The sequence below is a fragment of the Trematomus bernacchii genome, unplaced genomic scaffold (assembly GCF_902827165.1).
Source record: "Trematomus bernacchii unplaced genomic scaffold, fTreBer1.1, whole genome shotgun sequence".
NCBI lineage: Eukaryota > Metazoa > Chordata > Actinopteri > Perciformes > Nototheniidae > Trematomus > Trematomus bernacchii.
In genome coordinates this window covers 612-19,329 of record NW_022988058.1, presented here as the reverse complement: position 1 = coordinate 19,329, position 18,718 = coordinate 612, and the positions used below count along the sequence as shown (strand labels likewise).

The window sequence follows — 18,718 nt, the reverse complement described above, 5'->3', positions numbered from 1 at the left end:
GACTATAACACGAAATACCGTGAGACTGGGTTGTATATACTGTATGTGCCATTGAATGTTTTGCAGCACAATAAGACATTTGTGAAGCCTTTGTAACGGAGAAATTACCTAATAAACAGTTTTTTAATGTTAGGAATCTTTGCTATTAATGGTGACCTGACAACAAAAACAAACAGTCAATCATTGTTGCTGATGGTTGTGGTAGAGGAGCTGTAGAAGTTGCACTAACATCTGTAGCATGGTCAGTAGCGTTTGGAGCACGAACGCAACCCTGTGATCCGCCATTGTTGTTGTTGTTGGCGAAACGCATCAGCAATGACGCGGGTGACGCGGGGGTGAGCAGGAGAGGTGGGGAGAGGCGGGGCTATGATCGTATAGGGCGTACACACGGAGCCGTAAGCGTTTTGTCCTCAGACCTACCCACTTTGGGAGCCGTTATCAAAGTGTATCGGTTTCGGGCTCTGAATCCGCGTTTCCGTTTCAGCCTCCTGTGGACGAACCGTCTAAACCAGGGGTGCCCAACCTTTTTTGAACCGAGAGCTACTTTTAAAGTTGCCAGTCTGCAGAGATCTACCAGTCCAAATAGAGAGGCGTAGCCATTACTGACAGCCTACTACTAGGTAAATACACACTTCTACTTGTATAAAACTGACCTTTGTACGATTAATACTTCATAAAATACTGCAGATCCTTTATCTTACCTCTTTCTAATCTACACACATACAAGTATGTAACTGAAGTTACACAACAGTGTTGTTGATACAGAGTTGGAGTTTATTCACACGTCACAAACTACAGTGGGTAATGTTTTCAAGAAACATTGAACAGTGCTGTCACATATGATACAGGGAAAAAAGAAAAGACTCTGAACCCTTTCTTTGTCATTATATAAAAATAGTGTTGCTACAAAAGTATAAATTAGGCTTACTAATAAGACAACTCAGATCTGAAGCTACACAGGAATCTGCTGCCAAAGTGCAATAAAAAGACTAAATTAATAGAATCAAACCCTTTTTTTGTTGCATTTTAGTATATAGTATAAAAAGAAATGCCTTTAAAATAGGATGCAAGCAACACTAGTTTCTTAACCTGAATTGATAATAGACTATAATCAATTTAAGTTTGCATTCTTATACCATTTTGTACAATAATTATAATGAATAAGTTCAAACAAACTCAAATTTACAGCTGATTAATAACGGTATCTAACGTTTTTATTATATCAAAAACCTGTTGAAATGCTACTGTTATTTTTACTGTCCCCAAAAAGCGCGTCGGCAGCCTCCAGGAATGCTTCTTTCACAACTTCGCCATCTTTGAAAGACTTCATGTGTTTCGCAAGAACGTGACTGACACGATAAGATGCTATGGTAGCAGCCTTGCTCTTGTTGTTGGGCCTGGAGAAAATGCACTGTTGAGGAACCTGCGACCCAAGTTTTTCATTCATTGCATAACTACACCGTAGTTGTGTATATGATATGTCAATAAACCTTAGAAAATCTTGAAATCTTGAAAGGGATGTGCAAAATAGTCATTATATACAGTCTTTAATTAACTATTAGTAGAGAATAACGACGAGTAAAGAATATACTTTATAGGGATTTTATTAATATCTAATAATAAATTATAAAATGCAATAACATGCTTTAACCAGTAGGTGTCCCTTTCTATCAGCTGTGCACCGTTATGGCGTAAATACAGCCTATCCACCAATTGGATCAAATATAAAAGTCAGCCGAATTAGTGTTGATACTGCAAGGAGACGTATTGTATGAAAAGAAATGTAACATGTTGTTTAATTGCTTATATATTTAAGATCCACGTCAAGTTTTCAGTTTTGGCGGCAGTTCCTGTTTGTCTAGAAGTCTTGTCATCAGGGCTCTATAAATAGAGTTAACTACGGCAGATATGTCATATTTAATGCAGCCGAAACGTGTATTACAATGCCGTTATGTGATGACTTTCAAAGAGAAAAGCAAGCACACTCGGAATAATGTATTATTTTCTTTCTTTTTTTTAAAAATGTTTTTCGGATTTCATATCGCATAAACACCATATCCCAACGTGCATTGCGGCTAAACAATCCAATCACCGAGCTTAAACCATAGCTGAGGATCTTGGGTAATCAGTTCAGTGGGTGTGTATCAGTTTCCGGTTATTTTATTTTGAAATTCAGTTCCTGACGGACGCCAAAAAAGCCAGAGATTATAGAATTAAACAAATAAATAAAAACAAGGATAATTGTGTGTTATTGTTGAGTAAATAACTGTGTGTTATTTAGAAAAGAATAACAAATTAGAAGGAAAAAAAGATTTAAAAAATACAGATTTCAGTATTCTGAGCCTCTGAGCTCCATTTCTTTTCCTCATGGACGGCAAAAAAAGTCCGACATTGTACGAGTTAAAATAAAAACAATAATCGTGGCTTGATATTGAGAAAGAACATGTTTTTATGAACCACACAGCTTCTGGTCTTCCAAGACCCGACCGGACAAAAAGACGTGTTGCAGGCACGAAACATACTACCAATAGAAATACATTGCTTTTAAAATCGTTCTGTGTGAAAATCGTGTTAGTGAACACGAATCAATAGATTAAATGTCGTGACTATAACACGAAATACCGTGAGACTGGGTTGTATATACTGTATGTGCCATTGAATGTTTTGCAGCACAATAAGACATTTGTGAAGCCTTTGTAACGGAGAAATTACCTAATAAACAGTTTTTTAATGTTAGGAATCTTTGCTATTAATGGTGACCTGACAACAAAAACAAACAGTCAATCATTGTGCACCATCCGTTGTTAAAGGTTTTAATTTTGTATATATATTTATATCATAGCAAAATTCTTATTAACTTTCAGGCTGAAGATGTGTTAATACCAGATGTCAATGTGCAACTAGAAAATGCATTTCCTGCAGAAAATGCGTGCGAATGCTGTAAACTGTGAACATTTGTTGCTGAATTTAGCTGAAAATGCAGAAAAAGCTGAATATGTTATTAGCTGAATGGTCTCTGTAGCTGCTTTTAGCTACAGAGACCAAGTCAGTGTGTTGCTGAACTTAGCGGAGAAATGCAGAAAAGTGAAATGTTTTGAATCAAATTGTTACGGCTCAAATGCATTGCAATGACTTTGTTGGAAACTTGGAAGTGAAATGTTAAACTGGAAGAGTAGGAAAAATAGTGAAGAAGCTTAATATTTAAAAGAAAAGGTTTAAAAAAGGTATAAACAACAACATGTATAGCCTTGATGTCCTGAAATAGCTGAATAATGTAATAGTTGAATGGTTTCTGCAGCTGAAAGTAGGCTGAAGGAGTTACATATCAGATGTAAGTACTGTAGTAGTGAATGAATGTGTATTAAGAAGAGAAAAGAAAGTAAAAAGGCTTGGGAAAGCAGCAGAATATTTTGACTGCAGACCTTTTGACTAAAACCATACGTCACCAATAATGTATAAAATAACATAAAATATGTGGAACATGTTGAAGTCAGTATGAAGTCTCCATCAGACAGAAAAGAATAGGCTGAGACAGTCTGTTAAAGTCCAGTCTGTTTGTCAGTGTTTGTTTCTGTGCTGAGCACCTAATCATAACAAATAATCATAACACCTGTGTGAGGCCAGAGATCAAAGGTTTCCATGGTGATGTGCAGTAATCAGTGAGAGGAGAGCCTTTCCATTGGTCTGAATGAGAGATAAACCTCTTACATTTGAACGTTTTGTTGAAGAACCGTAGCAGATATCGGTGAAATTTCAACCCGTGAAGCGTCTTGGGATCCTGATGAGCGTCTGAAGTGTGCTTTTTGTGTACTTTCGGGTCAATAATGTGGCCTTTTTGGCAGATTAACTAAAGGTGTGCGGCTGCTGTGAAGAAAGAGCAGGCTGTTTACAACAGGCCTTAACCTGTTAAGCCCGAGAGACCCCGGTACCGGGGTACTGCCGCAACATCTTGCAGGAAACAGTGTCTGAGGGCATGTTCATTTAATAAAACTATGAATGTTTTATATCCATGTAACGGGAAGAAACTCATCTAACTGATCTTTTTTTTTTTTTTTTCAAAGAAAACCCACAATGCTAACACTGAGCCTCTGAATTAGCAACGAGCGAAAATGCTAACACCTTACTGCACCGAAAATCACTCACAAAACCTTATTATTTATCTTTTCACCACATACAACACATCGATTCACATCGTGAGGTGACACAGAATCGTTTGACACCGACATTACCACTGAATTATACGTATTTGCGACGTTATAAGCAAAAATGGACATCAAAACAGGTGACGCTAGGTAGCTAAAAATGCTAAAATGTTTACCTTGGCTCTGTAGTCTCTCCAAAGTGGTCTTGAATGGCATTAAAACGATAAAAACGCTGCTGAAGTTAATCCATAGGTTAATCCAATGTGTCTGTGTCCCTTTGAAATGATTTCTGATAATCCATAAGGAATAAAACTGCTTTTCCGTTTCCAGATGTCAAAGCTAGAGATAGGTTCACTCTGATGCAAAATTACATGCGCGAAGCCCTCACCTTTTCTCTTCACAACGTGTGTGTGTGTGTGTCCCCCTTCGATTCTATTGGCTCTAACGGTCAGAAAGAGGTGTCAACCATCAAAATCGAGCAAGGGGGGGCCAGAGATATGGAAAATCCACCCAAATGACCCCAGAAGTGGTTTCTTTTTGCTAAATCTCTCTAAAAGGTCAAATGTCACTTGTTTTGCATCAATCTTGATACAGGGTACTTATTATATGTTGTACTTTGGATTCCTAAAGCTTTTAGTCTACCTTACCATCATCCAAGGGTAGTTTTCACTATAAGTAAAACATATATCTTTTGGACGGACACTGTAATTTACAGTTTTTTACTATGTAAAATCTGAATTTTCTTTAAAATAAAAAACATCTATATTGATTCTGACTTTTCTACATCCAACTCACAGGTTTATCATTACTTTGAGAAAAAAGATTATTAATTCAACCCTTTTAGAAGGGAAGATATGGTCATTTGTTCTGGGAATGTCATTTTCGAGCCTGAGACCTGAAAAACAGGCTCAGGGCTTAACAGGTTAATGGAGACATGTTGAACGTTTTTGTCACTTCATGCCCTCAAGAGGCATTTTGTTTAATTATTTTGCTTAATTATATTTTATTTTCCAACCTAGGAGAGGTTTTCCTACGTTTTTCATGAAAAATGATGTCCAAGGAGTGTAGGGTTTGGGAATTATGGCAGGTTTAAAAAAAAGAAATTGGGCGAATTTCAAAAATCTGAATAGCTGAATGTCTTGTGATCATTTTAAAGTTGGAATGAAGTCTCTAGCTGAAAGTATGTGGAAGGAGAAGCATTTGGCGCACGGTGTAGTTAGAAGAGGATTTGAAAGTTCCTCCCATTGAGTTACATGTTAAAAAAAGAGTTTAAAAAGCTGAATATTTCAAAAAGTATAACATATTTTGAAAAGGTTGAAAGTTTCCCATCATGTGCTGAAAAGGCTGAATAGTTTGACATTTGAATGGTTTCTGTAGCTGCAAGTATGCTGAAGTTATTGAGAGCCAAAGCATTGGTTGAAATAAGAAGAAGAAGAAGAAGAAAAAGAAGAAGAGGTAGAGGAAGAATAAAGATTCGAAGAACTATAGTGGAATGCTGTGGTACAGCATTCACACTAATAACAGACTGCTGGTTGGGAGCGTTCAAAGTTCAGGGTTCTTCTTCATGTGTCTCTCATTTAGTCTTTTAGTGTTCATCGCACACTTTTCAAATGAACAAAATCTGAATGAAAAGAACATCTATTTGAATGTTTGAATGCATCCAGCAAGGCTGAGCTGGCAGTCATTAATGACATGCTCACATTATTCTGAGTTGTGCTATAATGTGAGCAGCAGTCTCCACAGTCAGGTCTGTGTTGATTGGTGACTGAAGCTTGAAATGCTCTGCTGCTTTTTCCTGCCTGTGATCTTCTTTACCACTCTTCTTCCTTATGTTCTTCCTTCTTGTCTTCCACGTCTCTTCCGTTATCTGCTCATTCCATTGTCATTTGCTCCTTTTGTTTTTGATTTGCTCTGCCGCCTGCACCGAACCCTCCACCCCCCCTCCCTGTCCCTGCTTCTCCTCCCTTCCCCTCTCCCTGGTTGAACTGTTGACAGAGGCCACGCCCACTCAATATAGCCCCGCCCACACTCCTCCACCCCTTCCTTCTGGCACCCCCTTGACTTACTCCTCCTCCTCTGATCCCCCACCAGTGTCCCCCAGCCCGGGCGTTGCCCTCCCCTCTGCCCCCCGCGACCTGGTCCCTGTCCTAGTGTCCAGCCGATTTGTGCGCCTCAGCTGGCGCCCCCCGGAGGAGAGCGGAGGAGCCGTGCAGACCTATGGAATTTATTACTCTCAAGACGGAGTCCAGAGGTAAGATGGGATTTTTTGTATTGGTCTCTGTTTGGTCAGATTCTCCCTCTCTGGCAGTGGTCCAGCCTGGAGGTCCAGACACCTCCAGGCTGGAGGTGTCAATTTTTCGGACTTCCTTTGAATTTAGGCATTTTGCTAGGAAATGAATTAGTTTTTTTTAAGTGTTTGGTCTTAGGGCAAAGTATTGAGTCTACTGAAGTTTTGACATGATGATGGTACCAGAATGAAAGTCAGGGGATAATCAAACTTATCACAACTCATCTTGAGGGGGACATTTTTTCCTGGTACTACATTTCACTGAAATCTACTCAATAGTGAGACTCGGGCTGCCCCCTAATAGTCGACTAATCACTAGTCGACTAATAAAGTCTTAATCGAGCAATTTTTAATTAGTCGAATATTTGAAAAAAAAATGTATATAAAAAACAAATAAAAATAAAGAAGCTCCATCCGTGCGCTGCATGTGCTATGACACGTCAGCTGGAAACCCTCAGACTTCATAAAGAGCTGTGCCTGGTCATTATGTTAATTTGGTCGGGCAGGAAATCCAAAGTGTCGATCTTTCTGAGCATGTAAAGGACATGTAGACTACGACGGCAAAAGGTCTCCTCCATATCCACATCATCAGAGCGCAGCTTCCTGAATGCCGGCTTCATAACAAAACACGGAGCTTAATTTTCCCGACAACGTGTGTTACTTTCTCAGACTCATTGGAAAACAGCAGCAGTGAGTCAGGCAGTAGCCTAGCTTTGTATCAACCAGTGGCGGCTGGTGGAAAATATTTTAGGTGGGGCTGTGGAAATGGTGACCAAACAATACTGGGGGGTCCAGGGGGATGCTCCCACGGTAAAAAAAAATGAGAAATGACCCCTTAAATTATGACTTCTGGTGATGTTAGAGGGGGGGGGGGAGGACAAATTGAGGCTTAAAAATATGAGAATACTGATCAATACCTCCATAATCTTCAGTGTGGTTAGCTATGAATCTTCCAAAACTTCGAAACACCTTGTCCTGGACATAGTTTCTACAGCATAAACTGTGCAACAGTACAGTAGGCCCACACAAACTGCAGAACACCGGGGCTTTGGGAACACTCAAATGATTTAATTCCCATTTAACCTGTTAAGGGGCTTTTTCCCCCCGTTTTTTTTCTCACGAAACTGTGTCTCAGGGCTTCTTAAAATGTAATAAACTATTCATGTGTCATACTCATTTAACGGGAAGAAGCTCAGCTAACTGATTATATGAACCATTTTTACCGAAATAAAACACAAGTTTCACAAGAAGCTAACCTTTTGCTAAATGAGCCCTGAGCGAAAAAATGCTAACGCACTCTAGGTATAAATCGACCGATATACTTATCGGATATACACAAACAAGCTTATGCTAACAAACTGAGATTCCACAGATTCTAGAAATATAAGTATCATCACTGAGCGATCAGAACTCGCGACAGGGGAAGCAAATATAGACATCACACGACGTAGCTTTAGGTAGCAAAACACGGAGATATGCTCACCTTTTGCTGTTATTCTGATCAAAAGTCGTGTTCAATGGCATTAAAACGAGAAAAACGCGGCTGAAGGTTAATCCATAGGTTAATCCAATGTGTCTGTCACTTTGAAACAATTATTGATGATCCATAATTCAATTTTTATGTCAAAAACTGAGTTTTCATATTAGCTGCTAATGATAGGTTCCAGAGTGTATGACAGCTCCCTGTTTTGTCTCCTTGGATACGAGTCAAAACAACTCACAGATTGTCTTGGGCCGGGCGCTGAAATTGTAGCCCTTGGACCATCAGATCTGACGACGCTGATTGGCTGAAATTAGGTTTCGGCGGCATAGTACTTTTCAGGTAGCAACAGTCAGCACTTGGTTGGCTGCTGCTGCACTTAGGGCTCTTTTCTTAGCGCCCAGACGAGAGAGGGTAATGATACACGGGCAAAGATTTCTGTGGCCAGGCAGGAAACACATGACTTATCAGTAACTTTAGACATCGTAACACAATTTTAAACGAGATTTTATTGTAGATTATTCATTTTTCTGATACCAATTATATAATATGTACCTTGTTTATTTATTTATCTAAAATGTGGGAAGAGGGGGGGGGGCGGTGCCCCTAGCGCCCCTATGGGCCGGCCACCACTGGTATCAACATATATAGACCTATAACACATGGGCGTAATTTCCACTGGGGACAGGGGGGACATGTCCCCCCCACTTTTCAAAATCCCATTTGTGTCCCCCCCACTTTTTAAATGTGTTTATTATTTTATTTTTTCGCAAGCGGTCATCGCCACGGAGGAGCGTCTGTGTGTGTGGCACGAGCGCATCTTGTCAGAGAGAGATAGAAAGAGAGAGAGTGACATAGAGAGTTACAGGGGTTGTTGTTAGCATTTGGTGCTAGCTCGGAGCTAACGGAGATTAGTAGCTGTTTCAACAATAAGGAGAGGGAGAGCTCTCTCCTGTCGGACTTTGAGAAAGAGAGAGGAGAGAGGAGAGAGGAGAGAGGAGAGAGGAGAGAGGAGAGAGGAGAGAGGAGAGAGAGAGAGAGTGAGAAAGTTCCGGGGGTTGTTGTTAGCATCTGGTGCTAGCTCGGAGCTAACGGAGATTAGTAGCTGTTTCAACAATAAGGAGAGGGAGAGCTCTCTCCTGTCGGACTTTAAGAAAGAGAGGAGAGAGGAGAGAGAGAGAGAGTGAGAAAGTTACGGGGGTTGTTGTTAGCATCTGGTGCTAGCTCGGAGCTAACGGAGATTAGAAGCTGTTTCAACAATAAGGAGAGGGAGAGCTCTCTCCTGGGGGACTGAGAGAGATCACGTCCGCTCAGTGAGCTAAAGGACTCTCTGAGGGATTAGATTGTAAACTTTAGTCTAAGTTATCTCAGTGGGTCTCAAACGGTTTGGTCATCTTTGTAAACAAATATTTCCATCTATGTAATATTAGTTGTATATAAAACAAGTTAATAAATCATTCCACTGTGTGCTATAGGTCAGTACAAAATCAAAAACACAGTTTTAAAGGGGAGTGATTAGTAAAATATGCATAAATAAAAAGAAAGGATGCAGACTAGGTAAAATACAGATAGGAGAGAGGAGTTGATCAAATATGTGTTATTGCTTGTGAGCATATTCTAATGGATTTTTGATTATTGAAATATATACAGTTCTGTTTCATATGAGTGTTGAGAGCTGTATCCATACATCTCTTAATGTATGTATTAACATACACTTTGCACCACATTGCATCAATCTGGTGCAAAGTGCATCAGATTGATGCTTTAACTTCAATGTAAAGAAATAAATCTTCTCGGGGTGCATGTCCCCGGACATGAGGTGAGTGATAGAGTGTCGTCTGATTGGTTGGGTGTTGAATAGGGAGGTTCCTAGAGGGAGATGCTACGAGAGAGCTGAAGGAGTCGGGTGAGAATAAGGATTTAACCAAGTTTTTTCATTGTTTTGGCGTGGTTACGGCCAACAGTAACCTGTGATCGTTATTAATAAACTCCTGGATAAAATACATACAAAACCTCCCTGTGTTCCTATAGTGAGACGCTACAGTATAACGGTGGTGTTTTCTCCTGGAGGACAAGGGAAGCCAGGCTTCCCCTGTTTTTTCGGACTGTAGTTATCATTTTAATAAAGAAAAAAAACACTTCATTTTGTTTCGGTAATTATTCTGTGCTGTGTGTTGCTGCCATCTCTCCCCCATTCTCATTGAGTATTTTACAAAGAGGGAAACAGCGCCCCTCTAGATGTTATGGTGAAACAGTATATTGCACTAACTGTTGCGAGAGGAGGCCAGCCGAAGGCTTCCCTTGGTGAAAAAAAATGGATGGATTGACCAATCAGATGAGGCTACCGTCATGCCCCTGCCAACCTGTGATTAATCAGGGCCATGCAAAGGGAAGGCAGAGGGTGGGTGGCTTCCCTTGGCATGGCCCTGACTAATCAACCACTAGTTTTTTACTTTTGGACTAAAGACTGAGCTAATTACAGAGACGAAGACTGCTGCTGCACTTGCTGTGTGTGAGAGGGAAGGGAAGAGAAGGTGGACTATCACATGCAATGTTTCTGCACTTAACTGAAGTCATGTGTTTCATACACGTAGCCTACTGATACTTTGATGTGAACGTACAACTTTAAAAGTCTCCTGATTTAGTTTGTGAATGAATGCTTATTTTTTATTCATGAAAATGCATGAATTAATAAGACGAGAGACTTTCAGCCGGAGAGTGCGTGCGGACCTGTCGGTTAGATAAAAGGCGTGTGCAAGTCCTGCGTCTGTATGATACAAATTTGTGTAAAACTATACCGGGCGCTGTAATAACTCATCTGGTTACGTTATTACATTGACCCCCCCCAAAAAAGGACATCGATTATTGGCTTCCTCAAATGTTTACCCCACGCCACGCTACTGCAGTATAATCATTCTGACCTCAGAAAACGATAAAGCTTTCATTTCATGAGAGGGATTTTTGCCGACACTCATATGTTCACTTTTTCTGTTTCCTCTGTAGTATTTATTTGATATGTTATGTGAAGCACAACGTACCATGCTGTTATAACAATGCTCTTTATCAGCCTTTGAAACTGAAACCATTTTGGGAGAAAAAAAAGAATAAAAAAAAGTATATATATTTATAATCATAATATATCATAAACGTGCGACGATTAGTCGACTAATCGCCTTAATTGACGACTATTGGTAGACTATAACATCATTTAGTCGAGGGCAGCCCTAAGTGAGACATTTCACATAAAAATCAAATGTGAGCCTTATGAGTTGAGCAAGAGGAAAAAAGTATCAGAAGCTTTTGAGTCTATGCGAGTTTACCGCCAGGCTCGAATCCACCTGGATTGGAAAGGTCTTACCTCTACTAACTCCTGTAGATCCAGGTTGAATCAAACTGTTTGAAGGCAGACGATATTCTAAATCCGTTTAAGCGATCCCGTAGGATTCTGGTATCTTTAATGAAGTGTGGCTCAACCTAAGTGTGAATTAGGCAGACGTACAACCTTACCACACAGATTTAGTAACTTTGTCCTAATCCAAGTGGGTGGGATGATTTAATTTAGAGGAATGGTTCACACTTCTTTATGCATGGCATGGACTTAAATGTGTGTGAACCATAATACTGTAAAACAGGAAGCTCCCTGTTGTGGAATCATAAAAGCACAAAAGACATAACAATATGTTCAAGACAGCATTTCTTCCCTTTGATCACAGCTCTGCTGCACACAGCAGCTCAGCACGTTGAGCAGAGAGAGCCGTTGATGACATATTGAGTCCCCGGCTGCTGTTAATACTAACCTCTGACAGCCCGGCTTTAAGCTTTGTTTCCTCAGGGACTAGAGCAGCCTGCACTGCTTTACGTTTCTGAGCAGTACACTGGAAATAAGAGCCCTGAAGTTTCACTAAAAACCATACAAACGAGACATTCTGTCTGTCCTAATTACTTACACAGGAAACAGAGGCAGAGTTTTTGTCAGTCCTAAAAAGACAGAGAATTTTCAGCTCTAATAACTTGCTGAAAAAATAAGATGAGGGAGGGAGAGCAATTTGGAGGGAAAACAATGAAAGAAAAGGGAGATGGCAGGAAGGGAGAGTCCAGATGAGATTTCTTTGTCAGTTGTAATGACTTTCAGGAAGTATATTGAAAATAACATCAAGAGAGAAAAATGGAAAAAGAAATGAAGCATGAAGCATTAGAGTGACCTCCAGATGGAGCTCACTTTATTCACAGTGCTGAGCCTGGTTTATCATCCTGCTATTATTCTGACAATATTTAAATGTTCTCATAGATGCCATCATGTTGCATGTCATTTCAACCTAGCCCAGGCCAGTTTTTATGAAAAAGTTATAAAAATAGGTTTTGAGAAACACAATAACAACATCACACATGGCAACAGCTGCTTGGCAACACAAAGTGCAAGACAACAACATGAGATTATTGTTAACTTCACACAGCAGCTGGCTCTCTGGCACAGTGCATTTACACCACATCAGATATTGGAAGCAGATGAGTTAAAGAAGACAACATGTTGTAATGTTGTATAGATAAACACTGTCCCTCCACTCAGTGGTACCTTTAATGCATTCTGATATTAGCTGAATAGCACTTCACACAAGTGCAGCTGGGGCTGATGGGAATGTCATTAGTTTTGGTTCATAACCCATAATATTGCACACTCTGAAGTGTTGAGCTGATAGAAGAACAATTAAGAGATCATCAACGTTATGACAACCAAATAATTATGTTTATAATTCCTTTAGTTTTGTGATGAATTTCATAAGGTGTTTTGGCTTCCTGTTGCCACAGAGTTGATATTTCAGCTGAACCAAAAACTTTAAGCTTATTTGTTTTATATAAATATATTTCTATAGTTACATTTAGTTGAATCTGTGGATCCCTAGACAACAAGGCGAGTGAGGCTCTGCTAAAGTAAAAGTCAGCAGAACAGGAAGGAGTAATGAAAATGGAAGCAGAGAAGAACTGTCTCTGACTGAGTGTGTTATTGGTGCTGAATGACCTCAGACTGTGACCTCAGACTGTGACCTCTGACTGTGACCTCTGACTGTGACCTCTGACTTTGGCCTCAGACTGTGACCTCAGACTGTGGCCACAGTCAGAGGTCATAGTCTGAGGCCACAGTCTGAGGTCACAGTCTGTGGCCACAGTCAGAAGTCACAGTCTGTGGCCTCAGACTGTGACCTCAGACTGTGACCTCAGACTGTGATCTCAGACTGTGACCTCAGACTGTGATCTCAGACTGTGACCTCAGACTGTGACCTCAGACTGTGACCTCAGATTGTGACCTCAGACTGTGCTCTCAGACTGTGACCTCAGATTGTGACCTCAGACTGTGACCTCAGACTGTGACCTCAGACTGTGCTCTCAGACTGTGACCTCAGACTGTGACCTCAGACTGTGACCTCAGACTGTGACCTCAGACTGTGACCTCAGATTGTGACCTCAGACTGTGACCTCAGACTGCGACCTCAGACTGCGACCTCAGACTGTGACCTCAGACTGTGACCTCAGACTGTGACCTCAGACTGTGACCTCAGACTGCGACCTCAGACTGTGGCCTCTGCAGGGCAGAGAGACGCCACCACGGGACTCACACTGACCGGCTCCAGCTCAGCTCGCTGCCTTTTTACTGAGCAGCTCAGAGGAGAATCACAAGCCCTAAGAACCTTTAGAGTTTAGACTGTTCTTCATCTTTGCCGTTCTCTGTCCATAGACGCATATTCTGATAACTAAACTGGCATGCAATTTGCAGTGGACATTTACAGTCCGCAGAGGATGTGGTCACCTCTTCACAAAATGTCCCTAAAATGACTATGCTGAGTCAGCGGGCCTGTATTCATCTCTGGCTATTATTCAGACCTACTAATTGACCTATCAGAAGCGATTGAGTCTATGCAAGTTTACCGCCAGGCTCGGAGACACCGGGATCGGCAAGGTCTTACCTCTACTAAATCCTGTAGATCCAGGTTCAATTAACTGCTGTTTAAGGCAGAAGACTAACTTAATCCGTTAGGTTCCCGTAGGATTCTTGTTTATGTCATGAGATGTGGCCCTACCTAAGTGTGTGTGGCAGTCGTGAAACCTTACCTTAAAGCAGGAGAGGATGACACTTTCACTTTTGAGAAATGGTTCACACTTTTAACAGTGTTTTAAACTTCTCTCATTACAACAATGTATTTATACAATTATTATGGTGTAAACTTCTAAAATATAATACTCAAAGCTCACCTATTATGCTATATTTGAACAATATATTATAGGGCATCTATACAAAACATGACTCTGAAGTGTTTTGCTCAAAATACCAAACAGATCACCCATTGTAGCATGCCTCATATCCCTCTATTTCAGCCGTGTTACTAAAGGGCTGATTCTGGGTCTGGCCCTTTAAATGTAACCGAGCTGCTGCTGGCCACGCCCCTTTGGAGCTGCTGCTGGCCACGACCCTTTGGAGCTGCTGCTGGCCACGCCCCTTTGGAGCGTCCCCATGCAAGCAGTGATCTCTGTGAAGAGAAGGCTGTCTACCAGCAGAAACTCAGCTAAACGCTGCCGTGATTAAACGCCATATTATGTTCCAAACCACATCAAGCATTATTTCTGAAACAGTATGGAGCTGAAACACTTTCTCTCTCACGGGTTTACCACAAGGACAGTACCTTATATTTCCTGCTTCTTTACACATACTCTCTCCAGTACAGCGTTAGCTCTGAGTGTTAGCGATGCCTGCTAATGTAAACACAGACCATATTACTTCATTGCATGTTGCATAATAGGTGACCTTTAAGTGACCGGTTAAAAATGAAAGTTTAACAACTTTTAACTTTTTCAAAATAAAATTCCATCTTAACTTGGGTTTTTTTAGGCAACAAAAACATGTGGCTAAGATAAGGAAACGAAGGTTGTCCTGTGTTTATGCACCCACCCATCTCCCTACAGCGTTCCTGGCACAGTAAAATGCATGCTTCACAATTACAGGGAATACTTACACATTGATTCTGTGCGATATACACAAATCACTGTGCACTGCTTATGGTAGGTATGCCTAAAATTGTAAATGAGAAGAAAAGGCAGCTGTGTGTATTTAATGCTGCAGCCAAACATGCTAATCTTTGCAGCTGGTTTGTGATTGGCTGAGTAATGAAGCTGCAGAGGTGCTATAATCTGAGGATCAGCTGCAGTCATAGTAGATTATCTCTACTATGTCGCGCTATTAGATTTTTATAATGAGCTTTAATTCAAATAAATACATAATTGAAATGAGTAATCTGTGAATAAGAAGATTTGCTAGTTATTACATTACATTTCATTTTTCCAAAGCTACTTACAATAAGTGCATTCGACCATGAAGAAACAAACTCAAAAGCAAGAATCCTGCAGGTATATTCTCTATCTAAGAACCCAACCAGATCAAGTGCTCTTGCATTAGCTTCACTTGGAGCCAAATCCCTGTGCTACGTACAGAAGATATTTCTAAAGGCCGCTACACACCAACCTGAGACCAAAGAACGCGTACCGAAGGCGTCCCGACTTTTACGTCTGCTACGTCGCCTGCGTCGGCTACGCCGCCCGCCTACGAACACACCGCAAAGACTTCAGTCGACGAGTGGCAATAACTGTCCTTACCAGCAGGCAGCGGTAGTGTGTATTCATCATTCAAAAGAGGCAACAACCGGAAGACAGACTATACACCGAGAGAAGAAGAACAGACTGCGTGATATAAACGAACAACAAATAGCGTCTGGGTTCCATTTTCACTCTCTCTCGTCGATCGAAAACATGTATCGTACTGGCGTTATCAGCAATTGGAGTGTTGCTTGCGGCTGCAGAGATTAAGAAGCGGAAGCGAAAAATCAGGAGAAACCGCACTAAATGGGTGAAAACATGCTACAGCGAGAAGCTCAGGGGGCTTTCCCGAACCTGTGTCGAGAGCTGTCCCAGAAAGATGGAGACAAGACCCTGAACTACGGCAGGCCACCCTGCCACACGGCACCAATATTCCAGCTTGAGCCAAGCAGCACAGGGATGAACTATGCCAATATTTTAACGGTGCAGTGCCTTTTCAGTGGGATAAGATATAGCAAATATGTCTAAAGAACTGTACAATGTAAACAATCGACAAAAATACAATACGATAAAAATAGTGTGTAATACAATAAAAAAAAAAGAGTTTGCCAAATATGTCTAATGCTGTGTTATCAATGGCTGTAGTATCAAGGTACGAAATAAAGTTTTGTATTGCCTATCCTGCTATTTGTGTTTATTCTTTTAATCACACAGCGTTAATAACAAATAAAAAATGTGCCTACATAACTGTCAGTTGCAGCCGTACATTATTATTGGTTTAACTACTAACAGTATATGTTTAACACATTTTAAAATTACCATCTTGAACAGCTACAACGTTAAAATACTTCTAGGCAGATTGTGGAGGATAATGGGAGAAAGAATAGAGGGGCAGACAGAAACACCCATCTGAATAATGGCCACTTCTTGCAAAATGTACATTTCCATGTGATGCTCACAATAGGTAAATGAACAATGAACAGTGGTAGACAGTAGCTCTGTCTGTCTGTGTGTGCCTTCTTAATCGTTTGTTTTGGTCCCTCACTTCCACTACGCTTCTCATGCACTGATTCGCTAAGCTGAACAGCCAATCAGAGTGATTTCTTTGGCCGACTTTCTTTGGCCGACTGTCTTTGAATCGGCCGCGGGAGGTGTGAAAATGTGCCGTAAAGAGACGACGTGCGGGACACACCAACCTGAGTAGGGCGCCGCGAATGCCCGACTGCCTCTGACGGCCTCTGACTCCCAAAATCGGGTTGGTGTGTCAGGGGCTTAAGATGCAGTCCTGAGTTTCAGTCTGCGACGGAGTGTGGACTCTCTGATGTCCTGATATCAACGGGGAGCTCGTTCCATCATTTAGGCGTTCAGTGTATGACGTTGTGTTTTCCTTCTCAGGGAGCGCTCAGTGAATGTGTCGGAGCCGGAGTCTCTGGAGCTGACCGTCTCCAACCTGAGGCCTGAGGAGAGCTACACCTTCAGAGTCATCGCATACAACGACATGGGGCCGGGACAGAGCTCCGCCCCCCTGAGCATCAGCACCAAACCTGACCGTACGACACACACACACACACACACACACACACATGCACACACACACACACACCCACACACACACACACACCCACATACACACACACACACACACACACACACACACACACACACACACACACACACAGTCATCAGAAGCTCATGCACTTTTAATTGGGTTCAACACATTCAGGGCTAACCTAGGCTAATGGGCTACAAACAACTCATTAAGGAGCCCTCTCCTAAAGGGCTTCCTGACTAACTTCACACACAGACTGTAGCGCTGTTATATTCTGTGGCTTTTCTTTGTAGATTGAAAAAGAAAACTTATGAAGTGCAGTGAAGTTTCCAGTGTTTTTGAATGTTGACCATGCATCTTAAAGTGTCTTATGCTTGAAGGAAATACAACTGGTAATTTTGGATGTAATATCCATAGTAAATATGGTCATTTTTCAGAATTATAGTTTATTTTTTAAATCACAAAAGTGTAGAGCGCTCTCGTTAAAATAAATATTATAAATGTTTGTTGTAGCTTTTTTATATTATCTTTTTCATATTTGTATTATAATTCCTCTTGTGAATCAATTGAATAACCTTTGTCAAAGGGTTATTCCGAATGTTATGACAGAATAAACTAAACCATAATCTAAATGAAATAGGTGTAACGTCATACCTCATTTCTATACAACCATCTATCAGCAAAGTAAGATGTCTGAATTAACTGCATTGGTGGCAGCATATGTAGCAGTGGAAGATGTTATAGTGTTGCTGGTGTGTGAAAGGTGTGTTGTCTTTGTGTGTGTGTACAGTCCAGGTTCCCAGCCGGGTGGAGTCTCTCCAGGCGGAGGCTCTGTCTCCCTCCTCCGTCCAGGTGAGCTGGGAGCCGCCCAGCCAACCCAACGGCCCCGTGCTGAGCTACAGACTGCTGTGGACCGAGAGGCCGTCCAGCAAGGAGCAGGTCAGTTTGCTCTACTTCCTGTCAGTACCATCACTGCTGCTCTACTTCCTGAAAGAACCATCACTGCTGTACTACTTCCTGAAAGAACCATCACTGCTGCTCTACTTCCTGTCAGTACCCTTACTGCTGCACTACTTCCTGTCAGTACCATCACTGCTGTACTACTTCCTGTTGCTTTGTGGAGTTTGCTAAACCGTTAAACTCAATGAACATTCCAATGTGTAACTGTCCTGTGTTTGTGTTCAGAGTGTGGAGGTGAACGGACTCAACTACAAGATGGAGGGACTCAATAAGTTCACAGAGTACACAGTTCGAGTTCTGGCAATCAACCGCTATGGACCAGGCACCTCCCCGGAGACGGTCAGCGTCACCACCCAATCAGACGGTGAGCTCCCCATCAACATCGGGACATTAATGTGTGTTTGTTTGTTGGGCAGGAATCATCTCTCACAGTAGAACTGTGTCGCTACTCAGGTTTGTTAAGAGCTCCTTCAAAGAGCACTTTAACCATGGAGCCCTTATGTGCTTTGTCATTCTTTCTCTATAAACACCCTTCCAAAAAGACAAAAACGACTGAATTATATTATTTTATAGTCATTCATTTCAGATCTCTTAGCACGTTTTAAATTGTGTTTTAATGGAGATGGCCTCTCTGTCCGATCAGGAGCAGCATGAAATGAGAAGAAATAGTTGATCTCATTTTGCTTTGTAAAAAATTATATTTCAGATCTTGTTGTTTA

At 41.3% G+C, this 18,718-nt stretch overlaps 1 protein-coding gene across 1 annotated transcript in view; it reads left to right on the top strand.

Annotated features, from left to right (window-relative positions):
• dcc (DCC netrin 1 receptor) overlaps window positions 1–18,363 on the top strand; it is a gene marked incomplete at its 3' end in the record, with an annotated part of 209,478 nt that extends 191,115 nt beyond the window's left edge. The window contains exons 8-11 of the mRNA XM_034120235.1: window positions 6,234–6,393; window positions 16,886–17,040; window positions 17,830–17,978; window positions 18,225–18,363. Of these exons, the coding sequence (XP_033976126.1) occupies window positions 6,234–6,393; window positions 16,886–17,040; window positions 17,830–17,978; window positions 18,225–18,363 (603 nt within the window). The remainder of the gene's footprint in view (window positions 1–6,233; window positions 6,394–16,885; window positions 17,041–17,829; window positions 17,979–18,224) is intronic.
• Between the last annotated feature and the right edge of the window lie 355 nt (window positions 18,364–18,718).